Raw genomic sequence first — 23,843 nt, forward strand, 5'->3', positions numbered from 1 at the left:
GGGTCTGATCAGCCAAATGAGACTATGTTGTCCCAGGGCCGTGCTGCTACCAGGGCCATACTGATCCAGGTGGCTTGTGTTGCCACCTGAGCCAGGGCTACTGCTGAGGGTTACATCTGGGTCCATGGTCCTGCTGTGGCTGGGGTCTGTTGATGTCCATGGCCTGTGCCGCCATGGGGTTCGTAGGAACCAAGAGTGTTGAAATCTGAAGGTTGTGCTGAGCTGGCCCTGCCTCTCACTGGATACTGCCACAGGAGATCTAGCCCCTGCAATCAGGAAAGATGGCCCCACCTTCACCATGTGCATGCACCTCACCTGGGCAGCACACTAGAGCTGACCCTGTTGTCAGGAAGCAGGTGAACCAGTCCTGAGAGTGAGAACAGCAGAGCTGGCCCTGTCACCCCCTCGCCTGCCATGTGGTGGCATGGGTGAGGGAAAGATGCCTTCCTCCTCCCACCCCTTGCTGCCTGTGGTCAGTGAGAGGGCTGGATCACGAAAGATGGAGAACTAGCCTTGTCCCTCACTGACTGCAGCACACAAGTGGGACCTGCAGCACATGGGAGAGCAGGCCCTGCACCCGGCCTGTGCAGTACACTAGAGCTGACCCTGTTGGTGGTGGTGCAGGTGAGCCGGACCTGAGGGCATGAGAGCAGGAGAAATGACCCCTCCCCACCCCCACTCTGTGCCCCCTACAGCAATCAGAAGAGAGGGCCCTACACCTTTTGCCTGGGCAAGACAGCGGAGCTGGCCCTGGTGGTGTGACAATGGGTGAGCCAGACCCAAGGGCTTGAGAACAAAACTGGCCCCTCTCCTTGCTACAAGGCTGTGTTGGGTGGGCTGGTCAAGGCAGGGCTGGAGAGCTCACTTGGGTGGTGACAGTGGAGGGAAGCTGGTAGAGGGACCAGCCCAGCTACCCCCAGGCCCAGAACCAGGGCCATGAGTTGGCCCACCAGAACGTCCACCGTATCTATGAACTGTTGGAGCATGTGAAGGGGCCGAACCTTCGGATCCAAAACTGTAGGATCCCCAGGACAGAGGACAACAGGATATCCAATAGGAGCCCCGGTGAGAGCCCATGCTTGATAGCCAGAGGCCTTGAACCAGAGCGATGGCTCGTGGCAATGAAGGCTTGCAAGTGAAGGTGAAAGGACTTGGGGGGAACTGTGTGACTCAGTGGGCCACACACACTACAGCTTCCACCACCAGATGCTTTCTTTTTCCGAGTTTTTGTTTTTGTCTTGTTTTGTTGGTTTTGCTTTTGTTTGTTTGCTTGCTTTGGGTTTTGGTTTTTCTTTTAAATTTTGTTTTGTTTTGGGAGGGAGGTTGCAAGGGTGGATGTGGGGGGGATGGGCACAGGGACAGGGAGGTGGGTGGGATCGGGATGCATGATGTGAAATCTGCAAAGAATCAATAAAAAGTAAAAGGAAATTCTCAGCTTCCAGCTCCAACCGCCATGCCTACCTGCTGTCAACTTCTTGACCCCTCTGGAACCACAAGCTAAATAAATCCTTCCTTCTGTAAGTTGCCTTGGTCATGGAGTTTTGTCACAGTAATAGAAAAGTAGCGAATGTTGCCACCGTGGGTTTGGCACATACTAAACCCTACCACTGCATCACAGGGAAGAGAAGGGTGGGACAAGGCTGGCGGTTGCCCCCTCCTCAGCTCTCCCATACAGTTTCTAACGGAGCTGCTGACCCTGGAGACAGAGGGACTACTGGAGCACCCAGGACGGTGAGCCCACAGAAACGTCAAGAAAAAAGGTGGAAAAGCGCTTATGGAGGAGATTAGACCTTTATTCTGCTTTATTATGTTTGCTTAATTGTGGTTATTGTTGACCATAGTATCCTTAGTATGAGGGGTTTTGATCTAGCTCTGGTTTACACCTTTTCCATATCTACTCTTAAAAATAGTTCAAATGTCCTCACAATTTTTTTTATACTGAATTGTCAAAAAATACATTCTGTCCTTGGTTTGTTTGTTTGTTTTCCCGGTATTTTGAGACATGGTTTCTTTGTGTAGGCTTGGCTGCCCTAGAATTAGCTCTGTAGACCAGGCTGGACTCAAATTCACGGAGATCCACCTGCCTCTGCCTCCTGAGTGCTGGGATGAAAGGCGTGTGCTACCACTGCCCAGCATTGTGTTCATTTTTAAAATATGCTGGAATTGTATTTGGATGAGAATATTAGAGTATGCATTTGTGTATACAGATTGGCAAATTGACTCATTCTTGGGAGTAGGCTAAAAACATTGGGGCCATTTAATTGCTTGTCTTAGGACAACACCAACTCACATTTTTGGCTTTTGTAACTTTTTAAGGATATATATGATACAACTAGGGATATATTTTAGGATGTTGAAAACATGCTTGAATAGTTAGCCCCTCGGAAGTGTATAGTATAATTCATATTGGGGCCCAGCTAGAATCCTCCTTTCTGCAGTGTGGCATTTGTGCTACAGCCTGTTCTGGAGACGAGAGATGGATTCAGACAAGTTTTTTCTTACAATAGAAATAAGCGCTGTTTGTGGGTTCAACGTTCCCTCCTCTCCAAACTCTTGTAATCGCAACATTTGGAGAGAGGCAGAAGGGTCCCAAGTTTGAGGTCAGTAAGTGCTGCACAGTAAGACCTTGTCTAAGCACTAAAGTACACATTACTTTTGTCTATTGAGTCTTGAGTGAAATGTAGGAAGCCCTGCAAGCAAATAGTCTTTTCCCGTGTTTCACAGATGTTACCAGAAGGCCAGTTTTAGCTGTAAAGCTGGAGATACATGTTTTGACACACCCTGAAATGCAACTAATAAATTCAGAAGGCCTTAGGAAACCACCCGTAACTCTTCCTTGGCCACCCGCTCTTGGCTAACAGAACTCACTCGAAAATCAGGGACCACAAGGCGACTTGCACACAAGAAACTTAAGGATGGCATTTCCAAAAGTTGTATTATTCCTTGTTACAATTGCTTTCTTTCCCCCATCTCCTCGCATGCAGTACCCCAGTGGACACTGAGGGAGACACTGACTGCTGAAAACCCCAAGGGAACAACCCAGAAGGACAGGTGCCAGCAGGACTGTCGGGTGTGACCATCAGGTTACTGAGAACAGTTACAGAAGGAACAGAGAAGGAAGCGGCAGAGTGCTGTGCGTGCCTGAGGCACGCTGGCTTTGGGGAATGTGGAACTCGAGATTGTTTATAGGCACTAGATCACAATTTCTGCATGCAGATGTGGTTTGATTGGAGGAAAGAAGCTGGGATAATTGAAGGTCTGGAGTCTCAGCAGGTGGTCAAAGGCTGGTCTGTTGTTTAATTTGGTTGCTAGAGATCAATCCAAGGCCTCAAATGCGTCTGATTTTGATATTGGGGATAAACCCAAGGCCTTGCGCATGGGGAAGTCACTACCACTGAGTTACTTCCTCAGCCCTGGCCGGGTTTTTGAAGGCCACCAGGTTTGTGTCATAGAACTGCCTGTGTGGCTTCCAGCGCTGCCTCCAGAGACACACAGACAGCACCAGGGTGCTAACCAGTAACAGGGCACTGGAGATACACAGTCCCCAGAAGATGACTACCGAGCTGGGCTTGGTTGTGAAGGTGGCACATGACCTCTTCCAGCCTGAGGTCTGCTGCTGGCTCAGGCCAGCCCTGTTGGCTGCCAGTACACACACGTGGTAGGTAGTGCTTGGAGACAGCTTGTACAGGGGGTGCTGTCGTGCTGTAGCATAGATGTCCGCTACGGACTGGTTCCCAGATCCTCCTTCCGCCAAGTAGTTGATCTGGTACCAGAGCACCACTGAGTTGGGGGCACACCAGTGGATGAGCATTGACGTGTCAGTTATCTCTGAAACCCCCTGCAGCTTGGGAGGATCTGGGATGGTATCTTCCCCGCTCAGACCAGGGCAGCGGCATCTGAAGCGCCTCTGCAGCTCTGCACATGGGGTCTGCAGATGCCTGCAGGGGTGGTAATCACAAGAGACAGCCTCGCGAGGTGCTGCCACCTGATTCTGAGTCTCATCCTCCTCGCTGTCGTCATCTAACAGCAGGACTGGAATCTCATCCTGTGGAGGATGTGTGTGGGGAGCCTGGGTGGTGGCTGGTGTCCTCTGGTTCGTCCAAGATATGCTCCGGGGGTTTGGCGAAGTGGACAAGGGTCCAAGGTATTTGCTGAGCAGTGTGCCGGAGGCAAGTGAGATACTGGGCTCGAGGGTATGTGTGGCAATCTGCTCTGCCCCTGTGCCGGCTGCACCAGGCAGAGCCCTGGAGGGACTGTAAACTGTCAGAGAGTCAGGAGCGGACTGGGCAGTTTCCTCTGACGTATCACCATGCATCCATGCCCCTTGTGTAAGAGAAGCCACAGTGTGGGAGGGGACCTTGGTGATACTTTGTTGGCCTCCTCCAGGTTGAGTAGACAGGACTGTGTTCTGTCCAATGGAAGGCCCCTGTGTCCGTGGTGCAGAAACTGGATGATCAAAGTGAGGCAGGTTTGAAGCCGGGAGGGTGGTGCTTTGATCTGGCCTGCACACATCAGACAGCTGGCAGAGGGAGAGAGGGCCAGAGAAGGGGTCCTTGGATCCTAAAGCGGGCTCACACATGGTATCTGCTGCCCTGGAGGGAAAACCAATCATTAGGAGATCCTTGGTTTCAGGGTTTTAAATCCTCAATGTAGGGGTCCGCTCTGCTAACACATCTCTACCAAGTATCCTCTAGTGACATCACTTTATTGACCCAGGAAACCTTTGAAGGAAGTCCCTGTCATCCCTTCTGGGCAGAGAAGGAAACAGGAAAGAGATGCCAACTGCCCAAGATGCCATAGCTAGCAAATGGCGGAGCATAAACCTGGGAAACCTGTGCAGTAGGAACTGTAATCCCCAGAGAGTGTAACACAGTCATATCTGCAGTAGGAAGTGGAATGAAGCCAGCCTTTCTGCTTTAGCATGTGCTCTCAACATCTTTCTCAACAGCATAGTGAGACCTGACTGTCAAGGGATTTAGTGCATCTTAGAAAATAAAGCTCTTCTAAGCCAGGAGATACCATTAGAATTTGTTTCCTGCCCCCATGAGAAAGCTCTGTAAGCATACTGGGCTTAGGCTGAATGGCTAAGAGCAGAAAGCTAGGCTGTCTTGAGGGATCAAGGGGCCTAGTGGTTAAGAGCACAGATGTAGATGAAGATGGATACTGTCTCCTTCATCCAACAGCTGCATGAATTTATCAAGTACCTCACTTCTTTGGGCTCTATTCCCTTGTCTATAAAATGGAGAAATGGTATGGCTGATCTTGCTTTTCCTACAGGGCATGCAGACTACATTTCCCAGCCTCCTTTGCAGTTAGGTGTGTGTGTGGTCTGTCCACTAACTGTTGGCCAATGAATATGAGTAGAAATGGTGAGCACCATCTGGCAGCCTCATCCATTTAAAAGCTCCCAAGTCAGTTTTTCTATATTCTTTGCCCTTTCTGGCTGGCTAGAATAGAAGTAGAGCCTTCATCCTCCCCGCCCCCCCATCTGACTACATTGGGGTGAATGCCCACGTGGTCATATGGGCAAGACATAAGCTGGGATGGCTCCAGCTCTGGAAGGTTGATCCCACCTCACAGCCATCTGTTCAGTAAATGTGTTACCTGTGTACGACAGTTTTGTTTGCATCCACGAGAAGCCAAGCCAGCTCACAGTTGCAAGTGAGAGGGTTGCCAAAGAGGTTGACAGATAAGACCTGGGAGGAATTCACAATCCAAGGTCCAAAGGAACTCAAGTTGCAGCTGAAATGACACACACGTGTGCTCACGTGCACACACACACACACACACACACACACACACACACACACACACACAAGTCAGTTAACTAATGATTTTAGGTTCAGTTTGAACAATTAGGTTCACAATGTTCCCACAAGGGCTGGAGAGATGGCCCAGAGGTTAAGAGCACTGGTTGCTCTTCTAAAGGATCTGGGTTCAGTTCTCAGCACCCACATGGTTCCAGAGGATCTCACATCTTCTGGCTTCCATGGGTACTGCACATATGGTGCACAGACATACACACAAGCAAAGCAAACATACATATAAAATAATTATTTTATGTATATGAGTGCTCATCTGCATGTACGCCTTTACATTGGAAGAGGGCATCAGTTACCATGATAGATGGTTGTGAGCCACTGTGTGGTTGCTGAGAATTAAACTCAAGACTTGTGGAAGAGCAGCCAGTGCTTTTAAGTGCTGCGTCATCTCTCCAGCCCCCAATAATTAAACCTTAAAGAAAAAGAAACAAATGTTCCTAAGAGGCACAGTGGTATTGTGAGAAAACAATTCTGCTAGTGTTAGAACTTTGAGTAGAACCAAAATGAGTTTAGACCTCCTATTTTGTCAATCAAACTCAGTCATTATTAACTCATATTGAATAGAGAAAATACCCCCATGCCAAATGTTTTTATCAAAAGTCTGTGATATTGAACGTGTTAGTAAATACAAATCTCTCCATACACACAAAAACGGATAGTAAATACTATTGTTATAGAGCAGTGCTGGGGATTGAAACCAGGGTTTCACACATGCTAGGTAAGTGTTTTACCACCCTTAATCCAAAACTCTCAGTGAAACGCTTATCTCACCACTGGATAAGCCAAGAGACCCAGAGAATGCAGTGAGTCTAGGACAAAGATTATGTTGAACTCCAGGGAAGAAAGAGGGGAGAGCCTGGAGTGAGTTTGCCATTGCTGAGTATGGTGGAGTTGCTGTGGGATGTCCTGTATGCTGTGAATATATGTTGCTAGGATTGATTGATAAATAAAATGCTGATTGGCCAGTAGCCAGGCAGGAAGGATAGTGTAGGCGGGACAAGAGAGAGGAGAATGCTGGGTGAAAGAAGGCTGAGTCAGGAGACACTGCCAGCCGCCACAAGGAGAAACATGATGTAAGATGCCGGTAAGCCACGAGCCACATGGCAAGGTTTATAGAAATGGGTTAATTTAAGATATAAGAACAGATAGCAAGCAGCCTGCCACGGCCATACAGTTTATAAGTAATATAAGTCTCTGTGCGTTTACTTGAGGGACGCGAGTGGGAGAGATTTGTCCTGACCGTGGGCCAGGCAGGACCAGGAAAACTTCAGCTACATGGAGTATTTGTAAAAATGGCCACAGGTCCTCTCATCTCTGTAGGCTCACACCTTTGCAATGTGATTGCATCTCTCCCCATCCAAAGCTAGTCTGTACTTCTCTACCCTTTCAAACTTGGTGACTTACTTAGGCCAGGAGGATATTAGCAAATTGGATGTAGCCATAAATGAGAAAGCAGTTGAGTGCCAGAACTGGACCACAGCTGTTGGCACAATGCCAGTACTTATACAATGCCTTGCTCAGTGCACCAGTTAGCCCTTGTTAAGTGGAGGATGGCACCAAAACGTAGAAGCTTACAATTACCTTGTTTTCATTCACATGATTCTTGGGGTGGCTTGGTAGTTCCTGGTCTGGGCAGGCTCACCTGGGCCAGATGATGTAGGACTACATCATCTATAGAGAGCCTCAACTAGGTGTGGACCTCTCTCCATGCACATTTACCACCTGGGAGGTCAGCCTAGAGCATCACATGGTAGTCGGAGCTCCAAGAACAAGAGAAAACAAACTCCAACTCTCAACGCTTTCTCCTTTCTGTCTACATTTGCTAATACAGCACCCATTTCAAGTCACCAAGCTTCAAGCATCAAGCTTTTGATGATGCAGATGAGCAAGCACAGACAGGGATGGGGGACGGGAATGGGGCAGGGGAGAATTAGTCTAGGTATATTTATGGTTTCTCACACCTAACAATGGCAGATCCACTTTTGGCTCTCTCCTGTTTTTTCCTTCGAGTCTGACAGAATGTAGATAGAGTTTTCCTGCCTGGCCCACAGTCAGGACAAATCTCTCTAACCTGCCAGTCCCACAGCTGCTCAGACCCAACCAAGTAAACACAGAGACTTATATTGGTTACAAACTGTATGGCCGTGGCAGGCTTCTTGCTAACTGTTCTTACAGCTTAAATTAATCCATTTCCATTAATCTATACCTTGCCACATGGCTCGTGGCTTACCGGCATCTTCACATGCTGTTTGTCATCGTGACGGCTGGCAGTGTCTCTCTGACTCAGCCTTCCACTTCCCAGCTTTATTCTCCTCCTGTCCCACCTATACTTCCTGCCTGGCCACTGGCCAATCAGTGATTTATTTATTGACCAATCAGCAACACACTTGACATACAGACCATCCCACAGCATGTTTGACCTGGACTCTTCACACTTCCTGAGCTCCTTGACTCTTAGGTTTTACTTCCCTGCCCTTCACAGTTAACAAATTCACCATGGGCAACATGAGCTGCACAGAGCTATGGCTCACTCACGCCCTTCCTACAGAAGCCTCCCTTACCCAGCCTGATGGATCACTACCACTACCCGCTTTATAACACAGCATAGAGTGTGTGCCTCTGCTGTGGTTCATGATGGCTTGTGCTGGCCAGCCGTCATCTGCTTCCTATACTAAACTGTGGTCTTGTTGAAAGGTGGGGCCATATCATCATCATTACTGTCATGACTACCAACTTCAGCATCAGCAGCTTCACCACCACCATTATCATCATACAGTCATCATCACTACCACCATCATTACCATCATCACCTACACCAGTTAGTATTATCATTTGTGTGTGAGAGAGAGGGAGGGAGGGAGGATATGCATATTGATGCGCACGTGGGAATGTGTATCCATGTATGTGTTTGTGGGTGTCGGAGATTGACATCAGGATGTCCTCCTCAGTTGCCTTCCACCTTATTTTTTTTGAGACAGGGTCTCTGCACTGAGCCTGAAGCTTGCCGTTTAGCTGAGGCTGGCTGGCCGGCACACTGCAGGGCTTTACCTGCCTCTGCATCCCTATGCTGGTGTTACAGATGTGCACCACCATGCCTGGAGTGCTGAAGATTAGAACTCCATGCTTTCTATCATAGCAAGCACCTTTCTCCCTGAGCTACCTCTCTAGCCCCACCGTCCCCAGTTCTATAGACACCTCCTATACTCCAGAAACGGACTGAAGGGCTCCCATTTGCTTTTTTCAAGTGAAAAGCCCCAAAGGGAGTACCATTGTTGTAGTCCTCTTTCACTCTATATCATTTTCCAGTGTTTCATCCTTTTTACTTTGGATTTTTGTATTTTTATCAAGCCTAAAGGAGTCAGAGCCACAAAGTGTTTTCCCTCCACACCATGTGTGCTTAGTATCTGGTTACCAAACGAAGGAGAAGCATTCATTCCCAAGGAAAAATAGCTCCATCTTTGGCACCTGCTTTGGGCAAAAGAGAACTAAGAAAACCCACTCTTAGGCTCCCCTGGAATTGTGAGCCACGACACCACCTTTATCCACGATGTGGTAAGTCCTGTGGCCCCTCTAAGACACCATCTTCCTGGACTCTGAGAGGCAGGTATTCGTCCTCTGAAAAGCGCTAGCCCCCAGTGGGTCAGGGAACACAGAACCTCACCACAGAACTAAGGCTCAATGCTGCTACTTTAAATCTTTCACAAATGGCCAATGACACAGAACAGACTGTTAAATAACTGGGTATTTCAAACAGGGCTTAGGTTCAACAGAAACCATAAAGGCTGAGAGCACTGAGTAAGGGGCTGGCTGAGGTACCCAGATCCCAAAGAGAATTGCTCCACACCCTGTTCAAGACCAGGGAAGACAAGGAGTTTACTAACTCATTACCCAGCTCTGGACTTGATCAAAGAGGGGAGAAGAGACAGGACAGCACTTTGGAAGCTCCTCTAATCCCCATCCCTACCAAAACACGAGGGAGAAAAGAGGATGCTTCTATGTCAAATGACAAGTCCCCGATGTAGGACCCACTGACAAGAGGTGGCCTGGGGTCATCTTAAGTTCCACTACTCTGAGAAGTCAAGCCAATGGCTACTACTAGAATAAGAGGGACAACTCCAGATCCCACAGCATGGTAAACCTTCCTATCCTATCTCCTTCCCTCCAGCCTACTCATACCCTGGGATGGCATCATTGGGGAAAGGAGGGGGTTCCAGTGGAGAGAAGGCCCAGTGTCCTTGTCTCCTCATTGCTAGTTATTAAGCTGGGGATACTGTCTGGGACCTGCTTAAGACACCACAGGGAAGATGGGGGAGAACAGAGGCCCAGACAGGATTTGGAAGGGCAGTGGCAGAAACAGTAAGGACTGGCATGTCATATAAAATTCAATATAGTATAACGGGCAAAAATCAGTCCTGACTGAGCTGGGCTTAGAATCACTTACTTCTGGAACAGAAGGACTTGTAGACAAGGTGTGTCTTGAAAGATCTCTGTGTGGACAGAACTGAGTGCTGGGGATTCTTGACAATCCAGCTGCTGTAGATTGGGAGTCATCTTGAAAGTGTCTCCCTCCAGCGTCTTCAGCCTGGGCATCTTTCTCAGGTAGAGGGACTTGAGCTGTGGCAGGTTCCTGATCCACCCAGATTCAACTGAAATCAAAGGGAATTATCCATCACAGCAAGGCCCAAAACCCAGGGGCCAGGAAGAGCCATACAGAAGTGAGTGACAGGAGAGGTGACCGCTACAGCAGCTGGAAAGGCGCTTCCTCAGCTATGCCTAATCTTTTTTTTTTTACAAGTTGGCTAAAAACATAGAGAAGCATGGCTGACCCGAGGCCACAGAGCTGGAAGCCCTTCCCCGGGACTATTATCTCCAAGCCTGCTGCTGTCACAGCCTCAGGTTAAACTCCACGTGCCAAATAGCCAGACTTAGCTCGGATGCCTCCGAAGAGTGGAGAGCTTTCGGGGAACACAAGAAAGGAGGAGAGGGACACATGGCTGGAGGAGGTCCCAGGAACTCAATTTTGTTGTCTCCCAAAATATGGAGAACATTCCCCTTTCTGAATTTCTTGTTCTCTCTAGCCCCTTGCCGCCCTTCCTCAGACCACCGTGGTAAACAAGAGGTTCTAGACACATAAGAGTGTTTTTTTTAAAGAACAATAGAAGCATGCTCGTGAATCAGAGGCACCTCCCTCCTGCATCTTGTTGGAAGAACCCAACATCTGTAGAAACAACTGCGTGTTGCAGGGGAAATCAATGAATTCCTCTTTGGCACGCTTGGGGCAAAGCTCATGTATATGTTTATGAGCTCCAAAGCCAACTTCACCTCGCCATCTCACAGCTTTCATCCAGCCAGAAGTGTTGAGCCCTGCCGGTGGAATGCTTGGGCTGTGATTTGGGGACATTAGGCGCTAGATCTATGAGATTAGGTCTAACGTCATTCCACCATTCTGTGCCTTAGTTTCCTCTTCTGTAATCCGGTGATTGTCAGCAGTTCTGCGACTGTGTGGCACTTCGGGCACTTGGGTCCACGCATCTGGTTTCTGGGGCCACCTCTTGAAGAACGCAGCCCTGACCTCCACCCCCCAGAGGAGCATGTGTAGCCCTCACCCCGCTCTCACCTCGCTCCAGGCGCGTGCCGCTCAGGTCCAAGACCTCCAGCGCCGCCAGGGGCCCGCCGTCCTCCCCGGCGAACGCCTCCTGGGCGATGTGGTCCAGCTCGCTGCAGGAGAGGTTGAGAAGCTGCAGCGCCGGGAAGCGTGCGAAGGTCCGTGGCTGCAGCGCCTGCAGTGGGTTCCCGGCCAGCACCAGCGAGCGCATGTTGCGCTCCGGGGGCCCGGCGTCGGCGGGCAGCGCGGTCAGCAGGTTGTGGCTGAGGTCGAGCTCCCGCAGCCCGGCCGGCGTGCCGCGGCCCCAGTGCAGCGTGGAGATGCGGTTATGGTTCAGAGTGAGCACGCGTAGCTCCGGCAGGCGACCGAACTCAGGCCCCCCGAAGGCGCGCAGCAGGTTGTGGCTGCCGTCGAGGCTGCGCAGCGTGTGCGGCAGGCAGCTGGGCAAGCGCTCCAGGCTGAGGTTTGCCAGGGTCAGGGTCGTGGCTCCTGCAGCCGGGAGCCCCTGGCAGGGCGAGTCGGTGGCTTGGCTGTCGTGCATGTCCCGGGGTCCCTGATGAGTGAGTCGGAAGAGGGGGCCCGTCTCCTGGGAAAGTCCCGCCAGACTCTGGCTCCGCACCATCGGCAGTAGCAGCTGCAGCAGAAGCAGCGTCCAAGGCATGTCGAGTCTCTAGGGAAAGACCGCCCATGACTTCAGAAGAAGCCCCTGAACGGAAGGCAAAAGTGTGTCCCCTGGATGTTCCTGTAGAGTGTGCGTGTGTGTGTGTGTGTGTGTGTGTGTGAGAGAGAGAGAGAGAGAGAGAGAGAGAGAGAGAGACCCACCCCACCCCCATCTCCACCTCATACTTGTCAGTGAGCAGGTGGAGACCAGCTTTTCCCTCATCTCTGGTGCAGGACCCATGCACACTTGCTTGTCCTAGCAATGTCTTGGCTTTCCCAGCCTCCCGGAGGCTTCCCTCATCTTTCCACGCCTGACCTGACTCTTCCAGGGTCCCCCATGCTTCCTCTTCTATGAGTCTTTGAGAGAAGGCTGTTTGTTCTCTTTTTGTCTGCAACGCCCCCTCCCGCCCCCCCCCCCCCCGCTCCCCCCTGTTTAAGCGGCGGCGTCCTAATTGTGAATGCTCCCGGGTTAAACTTCAGCTGAGATTAAATGGGAGTCAAGAAAAATGTAGTCATACCTAGACTGGGCCCATTTTTCTCATTGGAAGTGCCCAGCCACTTCTTAGTTTGAGTAAATTAAGTTCTGGGATCCTTCTCTTGGAAGGGAGCTCAGGGTTGCCCTCAGAAGAAGACAGGAGCCCTAGACAGCTCCAAGACTTGGGACTCTTGGATCAAGCATTCCCTGGTCTCAGATGGGTTCTAAAAAGCCAGCACTGGAGGAGGGATGGCCCAGCCCCGCTAGCTGCGCTTCCACCCGCTCTGGTGGCTACGGGCTGACTTGGCAACGGCAAAGTGGCTTCTAAGCCGGCCCTGGGCATGAAGGTCACTGCCTGATAGCCCATGTTACTGTAGATTTCTGCCATGGCTCCCCACTGAACACCAATCTCTGAGTCACCATCAAGGCTCCAAGAGAAAGGCCTCCCTCTTGGTAGGAAGATAAAGCGATGAGAAAGTTGCTGGGACTTAAGGCCAGGAGTGAAGGTATCCGCAGTATGTCATACTTACCTGGAAGCTGTCCCTGTGGTGTGGCACCCCTTCACGGTCCTCAAACTTTTGACTATTGCAGGAACCAGTGACTTCTGAATGTGACTCTGAATGTCAGAGGGGAGACGGCTGGTTCCCCGCTGCCCCTCCTCCAGCCCCGTCCAGGAGGAGCCTGAGACACTCCAGCCCTGAAGCCCCTCCTTCTCCACCAAGACTTTCCTTGTTTTGATCTCACTTCTTCGCGCCTCGGGCCTTTCCCTGCATAGACCTGGCGCCCCACCCCCACCTGCAGCCCTCCTCCGATCCTCGGGCCTTTCCCTGCATAGACCTGGCGCCCCCACCCCCACCTGCAGCCCTCCTCCTATCCTTCCGGTCCTTGTCTTTCCTTACTTCACTTTCCCAAGCTTGAGAAAAGGAGCCAGCAGCAGCAAGGGCTGGTGCCCAGTGAGGCAGCCCTGTCACCTCCCAGGAATCCTATTCTCTCTTCTAGGTGATTCCTAATCTCCTGGGATAATTGGAGACGGAATGGTGAGCTGGGAGAGAAAGAAGCTGCCTTTCCCGAGGGAGGGGTGCTTTCCCAGAGTGGCTTGCAGAGATTCACAGGGAAGTGACCACAGACCTGCGCAAAGGAGTCTTCACGCTGGATCTAGCTCAAGCCATGTGCAAAAGCCCCCAAGACAAGTGATTGCTCTGAGACCCGGTTCAGTGACAACCTGTGTTTAATTCTGAGCAGTGAGAACAAATATAGAGACCAGAAATGCAGAAAGGACACTCCCGCCCCATGATGGATCCCAGTTATAAAAACCTGCAGGTCCCCCAGAGGACACGGTGACACAGGTTTTTTTTTGCAGCACCTGCTTGGAGCAGACAGTGCTGTTCTCCCAGGCCCGTGGGGAAGGTTGAGAACAGGCTGGGCTGTCAACCCCAATTCTTTGTATACAGATCCTGGGACCAGAGCTTCCTGTTTTTCCTCCAGTCACTGCTTATCTGGGCAGCTCTGAGTAGTCCCAGGAACCTTGCAAACTGGTCTGATGGGATTACTAGTCCCTGGCGGTTTCCTTTGAGGTCGCCTTCAAAGATGTGTGTTGCAGGGCCAGTTGAGGCCTTGCTGTTCAGAACATTCCTCCTGTGCCTAAGCGAGGTCAGGGGAGGTCTGCTCTGTGCTCGCCTCTGGGGAACTATCCAGGAGTCTGGGTCCTGGCCTCGGTGGTGATGGGACCGCTGCACCATGGGAAGAAGTGGAAGCAGAGAAAGATGGGAAAGGGAAGTGGCTGGAGGTTGACTCCTGAGGCCCAGCCATGAGCTCCTTAACCTCTGCTTGGCACAGAGCTGTATACCCAAGAATCAAAGCCTCAGATTTCTCTCAAAATTAAACATGCTCTGTCCACCCTGGTCAAGTCATTAGCTCCCTTGAAGCCAGCAGGGGAGTTCTGCTGGAGACACCAGATGGGAAGGAGCAGAGTCCACTGAGATGTAAGTACAAATAGACTGCTAGAAGGAAGGACCTTCGTATACCTGCAAGGACTGTAAACTATGTTAAGAAACCCTGTTGGGGACACTCCTCTGGGCCGTAGTGGGGAGGGGTAGGGAGAGCCCCTGGCCCTGAAGTCGTCACCCGGTACTCTCCTGGAGCTCAGATCCTCTTAACCAACCTAACCTAGCCCGCTGTGTTGCTTGCTGCCTGCCTAGGCTGATGTGCTGTTTACTCTCGGTCCTCCGGGGTGCTCTATTGCTTCAGCAGATAGGTTCCTGGTGCTATCCAATTGGGCCCCCATGCTGGGGAAACTGACGTCAGTCCCTGGATGGGTTTGTTTAGAATTTTTTATAGATTGGGTTAGCCTTGCCCTTGTATGGTGCTTTCTGCTTTCCATCATCACCCCCCCCCTCCACCCACCCACCTCCGTCCCCTACCTCCCACCCCCACCCCCCAACGCCCACTTTACAGTTAAGTACTTTCCATTGCTAGACCCCAGGTCCACAAGCATGCTCTCATTGAATCTTCCCAAGGCACTAACTACTATCCCGTGGTAAGGAAACTGTGGTTCCCAAGGTTGACTGGGCTCTGGAGCAGATTATGGGTGTGCTGTCTGTGTATTACTGTGTTTAGATCCCTTCAGCCGATTTTAGTATTTGATGCTGTTATCTTCCTTTTTAAGATAACCTTTCTTTGATATTTAGATAAATCCATATCACTTAAGATGCTGAAACATGTTGAAAATGTCCTTTTGTCAATGAGCAGACTTCTTGGGTATAGTAGGCTTAAAGATGACTACTGTATGGCACCTGTGGGCACCTCTCAGGGACACCGAAGAACTCTTTTTCAGTCCTTTCTCTTCTAGCACTTTTGGGAGCCTAGGAAAAGATGGCATAAATGTTTTACTCTACCAGAGAAGGATGCAAGAGTCCCGTGACAAAGTCCTGGAACCAAGAAGTATATGTTTTTCAAACCCCTGACACATCCTTCCCTCCATGTGGTACCTCCTGAACTACCCCTGGCTGGGGTGTCTCCCCTTTGATCAACCCAGTCTCTTAACAACCTCCTCTATCCCTTAAAGAAGGAGACCTTTAACTCAGGACTCAGGTGCAAGGAACTTAATGGAGAGATGATCTGAGGAAGCCCAGAGAGTCTGAGTTACGGTCATGAGCTGTGAGACTCTCCGAGAGATGTGTCTGTCAAGTGTTGAGGAAGTGCAGCATTTACCCCCAGCTTCTGTATCCTGCTGGTCCCAGGATTCTTCTCACTGCTGATGCAGCTCCCAGACATACCTGACTTTCCCTGAGCATGGATGGAGCCTCTCCAAGGAGGCTCACTTGCTGTGGGTTAGTGCCGAGAGCACCTGCCCTAGCTCCTTGCTCTAAGCTGTGTTAGATATCCTTCCTGGGTGCTCTTCCACAGGGGGTGCGGGCTGTGTGCCACAGATGACTGATAGAGTCCCTCCGTCTGTAAGACTGAATGTCCTGAGGACTAGCCACATTGACAGTCTTGCTAACTCCAGAGCACAGGCCAGAATCTGGCACTCAGGGGAAATGCTTGACAAATGAACGGGGAAAGGCCTGGCAGGATCATGGTGGACCCCAGGGCTGAGATGGTTAAGGAGAAGGTAGAGACTGGGGAGGGAGCTGAAGCAGAAATAGGAAACTGAGTCACCATGGGGCTGGATAGCTTGCTCAGTGGTTAAGAGCACTTACTGTTCCTGCAGAAGACCTGGATTTGGCTGCTAACACCCATATGATGATTCAAAACTCTAACTCCACTTCCAAGGGATCCAGTGCCGCCTTCTGAGCTTTTTGGGTTTCTGCATGCACAGGATGCACATACATACACTCAGGCACACATGCATACATATAGATTTAATATTTTTAATGAAATTTAAATCATCAAGGCTTTTGCAATCCCAGGTTTCCAACATATTTTAGGGCTTGGTAGGGAATTTCTCCTGAAAGATCACATGGTTAGAGTGTTAGAAACACATGGCCCCAGGGAAACAAACAGTCAGTAATTATACTTCTTCTTTGGTTGTGTGTAAAAATCAGGGCCAAAGATCATCGCTTTTAGAAAGGTCTTGACCATTTTGTCTGGCCCTACCCCCACCCTGTCCATTCTGAAGGTAGAAAACTGAGTTCCAGAGAGGGCAAAGGTTTGGCTGAGGTCACAGAGTTGTGGGTTTCTGGTTAATGAGGAAAAGGGTGACCCCACTCTCATAAATCCTTCCAGGCCATTTCTTCACAGTTCACTAGGTCTCTCCTGCTCTGGTGGAGGAGTGGGGGCCTGACCTGCCCTCACCTCCTGAATGCCAAGCATTGGGGAGAACTCTAGGCTTTTGACCTGTGCTGTTCTGTCCCATTCCCAGGAGTGTCAGAATATATACTTCAGATACAGGTTGCCCCCGAGATCTTCCAAGGGCCTCTCGTCTGGCTGTGTTCACAGCTCTAGCAGCCTGGGGGTTGATAGGGGCTGCCTAGGTGACTGGCCAGCCAATGGGTCAGCCTGGCTTCCCAGATGCCAGCGGACTCTGTTGCAGAATTCCCCTCCAGGTGCCGGAGTTGGAATGTGCAAGAGCACAGCTTCATTCTTCTCTGACACCTGAGATAAACGAGCTGCTGGGATGGGAGGGTGTTTGTGGGAGGACATGGTACCAGGTTGTCAAGTCTCCGGAAAGGGCCTGCTCCCACAGAACGGTACGCAGTACAGAGGCTTCCAGAGCTCATGGCATCTGTGTGGACTCACTGACAACCTGCCAAAGAGGAAGTGGTCTTTAGGAACAAGATGGTGACAGTTGAGATGTAAAGCCTTTTACCTCTCAGTGTCAATAAGACTTCAACATAGGGATTTGTGGGATGCTTGGCATGTAAAAACATAACACTTCTTTAAAAAAAAAATCCATCATTGAAAAGATTCAGACTGAACAGAGGAGCCAGGCACAAATGTATCGCTTTCCTTTGTGTGTAGATGTAGGAAGTAAGATGAAAAAGGCATAGGCTATCTTATAAACTGATTCTGGAGTTCTCCACAGCTAGGGATGCACTAGAAAGCAAAGAACCTTGAAGTGGGATGGAGGATGTGGATTGCCATCTTCGAGCTGACCCCACCTTACCAAGGACAATGTAAATTCTACTCTACCTATTCCATATGGGATTGTCAAAGAGATCAGCTGGCTTAGCAACTCAATGCACATGCCAACATCTGTGTTGGGTTCTCACATATAAAATGAGGTCCCAGAGGTGAGTAAGACTTGGACCTTCCCTCCAGTAGAAGACAGAAGCCACCGCACATAGTGTGAGCACACTACCAGATCACAAGGAGCTGAGCCGTGCACTGTTTACAGCTTGTTTACTGCTCACCCCTGTATCTGGCAGGACTCATGCATTATACATGTGCTGTGGGTTGGACATGAAAGGTCCCAAAGACCCGAAAGGCTTGGTTCCTTGTCCCTGGCACTTCTGGGAAGTATTTGGAAACTTTAATGGGTAGGGATTACTGGTAGGAAGTTGTCTTCTCATAAATGTACTCTTGAAGGAGATATTGGAACCTTGCTCTTCCTCTTCCTTTGCTTCCTAGCCACCAGGAAATGAGAAGGTTTGTCCCACTACCTGCTACCATGTAATATACTGCCTCATATAGACCCCACACACACACACAAATAATGGGCAATCTACCATGGACTGAAACCTCTGAAACTGTGTGCTAAAACAAGTTTTTCCTCCTTGTAAGATGGTTGATTATCTCAGGCTTTGTTACAATAACAGAAAGCTCAACAGCACACTTGCTTAAATGATATTTGCTGAATATGTTTATTTTTTATTCCATGCTCTTTTACTTCTTATTAGTTACATTTCTTTATTTGGAATGTTTTAGAGAAGAGCAATCAGGTTTGAGTATATTTAGATTTCTAAAATATTTAGGAAAATCCTTTCAAAATAAAAGCACTCAAGTTACACAAATCAGACAATGATTTGTAATCCTAAGGAATGTGGATATGGTTTGACACCATTGTCTACAGCAACTTGCGTGTGCAGTGTTTTGTTGAAATAAGGTTTTGTTGAATAAGGTTCAGCAACATGCACCATTTAAGGATTGACCTAACTGGGGTGACAAGAAATGAAGAAAGGACACACATACAGAAAAGCTGCGATGGGGTGGGTTGTGTGCTCTGATGGAGGTGCACCAGCAGTAGTTCAGAAACTCAGCAAGTTTAGCACCAACTTTGTGTGTGTGTGGGGAGGGTAACTAATCCTGGTAGAAGGCCTCCTTAGAAGGTCTCTGTAGGGGAGCAGTCTCAGGTTGGAGTCATCTGGGAGGAGGAAGCTGCTGTGGTTGGTAGTTTCTGTACACAATGTCAACATTCCAGAAGGATGAGGATGCCGCAGTTGATACTCTCTGTACACATTGGTTTGGGCTAAAGGTTGTTCACCAACATTTGTACTGGGATAGGGGAAGGCTTTGCCATGACCATGGGTCTTGGGCATTGGGGTCCTTGACGTGGCTGTGCCCATGTTAATAATATATATTCACTCAGGACTTCATCTACCCCCCACAATAAGAAAATGCATGTTACCCAGTAAGCAGGTAAATATGTGCTTAAAATCATTACTCACCATGGAAATGCACATTTATACCATAATGAGACACAACTATGTACCACCACAATGGCCAAAAATGAAAACAAGGAAGCAAAACCCATAAAATTTAATACCAAGTATTGATAAGGATATGGAGCAAAAAAGAATCCTTATGAACTGCTCATGGGAATGTCATATGATATCATACACGTACCCTATCGTTCAGAAATTATACCCCTAGTTTTATACTCAAGAGAAGGAATGTTTATAACAACTTCATTTATAAATGCCCACAACTAGAAACAACCCAGAAGGCTTTTAAATAAGAAAATGGATTCGTAAAATAGAGTGTAGATATACAATGAGCTAGTGCAGAGCCACAAAAGAGAGAGAAAAAAAAAAGGTACTCTCAAAACCACAGATGAATCTCCATGGCACTGCTTTGATTGACAGAAGTTAGGCACACAGAGTACATATATGTTCCCATTTATATGAAGTTCAAAATAATGAAGGCTGTGTGTAGTGGTTCACATCTTTAATCCCAGCACTTAGAGGCAAAGACAGATGGATCTCCAAGTTCAATGCCAGCCTGTCCTATAAAGTGAGCTCCAGGTAAGCTAGGGTTACATAGTGAGGATCTGTATTAAAAAACAACAACAACAAGTAATTGATGATTAGAGCGGTAGTTAGCTCTGAAAAGCTTCTGTGGTAGAGGATCCAGTATGTGCAGAGGACTGAATGGATGATAGGCATGGTGTGTGAAGGGAGTGTAGGGAGAATAGTCTGGAAAGGTTATATGCAGTCATTTTATGAAAGGCTTTGTATTAATCTTTGGTGCACTTTCACATCTCACATTCTCCTTTTTCTGGCTGTGTGGTAGGATGGTATCTCCAAACCCTCATAATTGGGTAAGGACATGTTTCCAAGCTTTGCTTCATCAATAATTATAGAACACGGCACGTGGCACTTCTAGGTATTATATTCAATTGTTGCTGTGCGACCCTTGGTGGTGGAGGGGGTTGTTTTTCTTCCCTTTGGTATAACTGTGGATCTGTCATCTGTCTGTCTATCTATCTATCTATCTATCTATCTATCTATCTATCTATCTATCTATTATCTATCTATCTATCTATCAATCATCTATCTATCTATCTATCAATCATCTATCTATCTATCAATCATCTATCTATCTATCTATCAATCATCTATCTATCTATCTATCTATCTATCTATCTATCTATCTGTCTGTCTTCTGCCTTATCTGTGATGCTGGCTGCTCCATCTGCTCAAATGTCTAGGAACTCCCTCTGGACTGAACACTTGTATGTAGTGTGCGAAATGAGTGAATTATCACAAACCTGATTATTTAGATAGTTACAGGCCTTAGGTATGGTGTTGGGCTCATTCAAGACACTGAATGTCTGTTCTGTACTCAGTAGCTGTTCTGAATGCTGGAGCCGACACAGTCCCTTCTCTACTGATAGTAAGTGAATGAACAAGGTGGTTACCGATTGCTGTGAGCATTATGAAGGGAATGACTAGGGGGATTTGATGTAAAAGCATTGGGGAGAAGAGGGGAGATGGCCATCAGGAGGCATTGCTTCTTTGGAATGAGGCCCTGGGGAGATAGAGCTGCGTCATGTACAGGGTCACAAGCGTTGCATTCTATGGGATGATAAGAAAGATCCTTCTGTGTCTGAGTCACAGGAGCAGGTCTTTGTGGCTAGCAGATAATGAGTAAGGAGAGAAGTAGGCAGGGATGCTAACATGTGAGTAAGGTGGACAAGACACGTATCAGGTGTTCAAAGGCCAAAGGTTGCCATGGTGATTGAAGGAAAGAGCAAAAGTAGAATTAAGTTATGTTGAAAACATGTTGTGAATGTCCCAGGTAAACGTGCTGCTGCTGGTCCAAGAGGGATGATAGCAAAGGTGAACACAATCTTGAAGTGTTTGGCAATTAGAGTCAACAAGATTTGCTAATAGGTTGGTAGTGAGTGTTGTGGCCCGAGTAATAAATAGTCTGAGAGATGTTCATTGCTTCGTTTCCAGAAGGGGTAAATGTTACCTTATTTAGCAAAGAGAACACGGCACAACCAGCCCAGGGGTGGCACCGCTCCAAGCTAGCTGGGCCCACCCCATCAATCACCAATCAAGAGAATGCACTATAGACTGCCTGCTGGCAGATGTTATGGAGGCATTTTCTTAGCTGAGTCCCTCTTCCCAAACAACTCCAGCCTGTGTTAAGCTGACATAAAACTAACCACACAGCACCTAAAGCTCTTTCATCAATTCCAACAAACTCTGTATCCATTAAATGATAGCCCCCTCTCCCCAGCTCCTGGTAACATCCACCGTATTGTCTTTTCCTTCATTTGCCTGTTTAAAGTACCTCATGTAAATGGAATCATATACACTTGTCCTTTGTTCCTGAATTATTTCATTAAACACAAATTTTCAAGGCCCACCCACATTATAGTGTGTATTAAAATTTCATTCCCTTTTGTGAGTGGATAGCATTGTTTGTTATTTTAAGCAACCGAATTTGTATAATTTGTTACAGTTGCCATGGGAAACTAATTGATGTGATGAGGGAAAAGAAGATGTCAAGGTGACTCCTGGGTGTTTGGCTTAGAGTTGGATGGACCTAGACAGGAATTTATAAACACAGCAGATTAGGGGCAGGCTCCGTTCTGGGCCACGTTAAATTTGAAATGGCTGTTCTGCCTTCAAAGGACGTGCTGAGGAGGCAATTGGCTGTGTAACTCTGGAATTCTCCCTAGTGCTGGGGAGTTGCATTTGGGAGGCATCAGCAGATAGAAGATTCACAAGGAAAGTTAACGGGTTGTGCTCACCCAAGGAATGTGTGTACAAAGAGAAGAGTTTGAAAAGTCAAGCCAGCATCGAAAGGTGAGGCAGAGTAAGCCAGAGCAGCCGGGAGGGGCCAGTAGAGAAGTGGCAGGAAACCCAGGGAAACTTGGCTCAGGAAACTGAGAACCGGTTTACCTAGAAGGGCATGGCTTAGTCAGGTTTTGAGCAAACAGAGGGCCAGAAGAGGGTGTTGGATCCCCTGGGACTGAGTTATAGATGGTTGTGAGCTGCAGTGTGGGTGCTTGGAATTGAACCCAGGTCCTTTAGAAGAACAGCCAGTCCTCTTAACCACTGAGCCAATTCCCCAAGCCCACTGGGGCAAGTTCTGCTGTGAGATACAAAAGAACATGGGACAACATACAGTTCTGAAACCATTTGAGGTGGAAGTTACTATGGGTAGTTCTGGCTAACAAGACCCCAAGCCTTAATAGCTTTAAACAAGTCCTTGTAGTCTGTTCCACACTTTTCTGGTTAAGAATCTGGTCAGAGTTTGGCTATGTGGCGCATTTACTTCGGGTGGCGTTGGCCGAAGTCATAGGTAAGAATCAGCTTTGAACGGGCTGGGCTCGAGAACTCCGGTGATTTCACTCAGTGGCTGGTGCTGTTCTGAGGACGGCTAGAAGGTCTGTTCTATTGGGCCAGTTCACCTGGCTAGGGCTGCTTAGGAGAACGTTCAGCCAACTGGACATGGCACATGGTCTGTTGCCACTTATGCCTGGAAGTTGCACAGTGTGACTTCTGCTGTGTTCTATGGTCGGTCAGGCCCACCCAGATCTAGTAGGAGACGATATAGATCCCACCTCTTCAAAAGAGGACAACCTTTAGGGATCAGACTCAGGTCATCAGAACACTGCTCAATAATTTGTAGCGATGGTTAACACCCCTATCAAGGCAGAGTACATTTACAGGCTGGGCGGGAATGTGCCAGGAAACTGGGAAAAATCAGTCATACTCAAGGGAGAGGAGATTGCAGGAGCGAAACCCTTCACAAACCTTAAGGGAACGCTCAAAAGGCTGGAGGTGGGATACTCTTCTCACTGAGACAGGAGGGAAGAAAGTCACAGAGAGGGCAGACATAGTGGCAGGATGATACCACACCACTCACCAGCGTCCCAATGAACAATGAACACGCTGGCCCGAGGTCGAGTGATAAGAACTAAGAGGAAAAGAAGGCATGGCAGGGAAGCTTCAGAGCTGGGACAGCAGGTGTTTTTTTTTTTTTTTTTTTTTTGTTTGTTTTTGTTTTTGTTTTGTTTTTAGCAGATTTTAATAGGGATGGCATTCTGTCACTACTGAAAATAATATCAATTAGAAATATGTGGTTACTTATCCCCAATGATGCATTAGTAATCTTGTAACTTTATTGCTAATTATTAGTTTTCTAAAATCTTTCCGGAACCTGTGAGGGAGAGTCCACATCGCCGGAGCTGCTGGCTGTGCTGGTTAGTGCTTGTCAGCGTGACACAGAGTCACCTGGGAAGAGGGACCCTAAACCAAGGAACTGACTCCATCAGACTGGCCTGTGGCATACACACACAAAAACATACACACATATTTAAAAATTTAAAAATTTAAAAAAATTAAACATCATTAAACATTGTTTATTTTATAGGTATGGGAATTCTGCCTGTATGTAGGTATGTGTACCACAGCCATACATGGGTGGCTGGTGTGTATGGAAGTTAGAAGAGGGTGTCAGATCTCTTGAAATTAGAATTACAGATGGTTGTGAATCAACATGTGGGTGCTAGGAATCAAACCCAGGTCTTCTGCGACAGCATCAAATGGTCTTAACCACTGAGCCATCTCTGGCCACGTTGAAAATTCTTTTTAAAAAGTCTGGC

The 23,843-nt window shown here is 48.4% G+C and overlaps 1 protein-coding gene across 1 annotated transcript; it reads right to left on the reverse strand.

The window, feature by feature from the left end:
* Nucleotides 1–2,999: 2,999 nt before the first annotated feature.
* Lrrn4 (leucine rich repeat neuronal 4) lies at nucleotides 3,000–12,088 on the reverse strand. Its single transcript, XM_052726293.1, has 4 exons — nucleotides 11,440–12,088; nucleotides 10,264–10,468; nucleotides 5,605–5,742; nucleotides 3,000–4,592 (listed from the first exon to the last, which is right to left on the reverse strand). The coding sequence occupies exons 1-4, from the start codon at nucleotides 12,086–12,088 to the stop codon at nucleotides 3,389–3,391; spliced, it is 2,196 nt and encodes a 731-aa protein (XP_052582253.1). The 3' UTR covers nucleotides 3,000–3,388.
* Between the last annotated feature and the right edge of the window lie 11,755 nt (nucleotides 12,089–23,843).

The sequence above is a fragment of the Peromyscus californicus genome, unplaced genomic scaffold (genome assembly GCF_007827085.1).
Source record: "Peromyscus californicus insignis strain IS unplaced genomic scaffold, ASM782708v3 Scaffold_7__1_contigs__length_154581171, whole genome shotgun sequence".
NCBI classification, from domain to species: domain Eukaryota; kingdom Metazoa; phylum Chordata; class Mammalia; order Rodentia; family Cricetidae; genus Peromyscus; species Peromyscus californicus.

Coding starts and splice junctions, on each gene's coding strand:
- Lrrn4 (XM_052726293.1), bottom strand. CDS start 12,088: ATGCCTTGGACGCTGCTTCTGCTGCAGCTGCTACTGCCGATGGTGCGG. Junction 5,743..10,263: donor CAAGTCCTTCTGTTCCAGAA/GTAAGTGATTCT, acceptor GTGTCATTTCAG/CTGCAACTTGAGTTCCTTTG. Junction 4,593..5,604: donor AACAAAACTGTCGTACACAG/GTAACACATTTA, acceptor TTTTCCCTCCAG/GGCAGCAGATACCATGTGTG.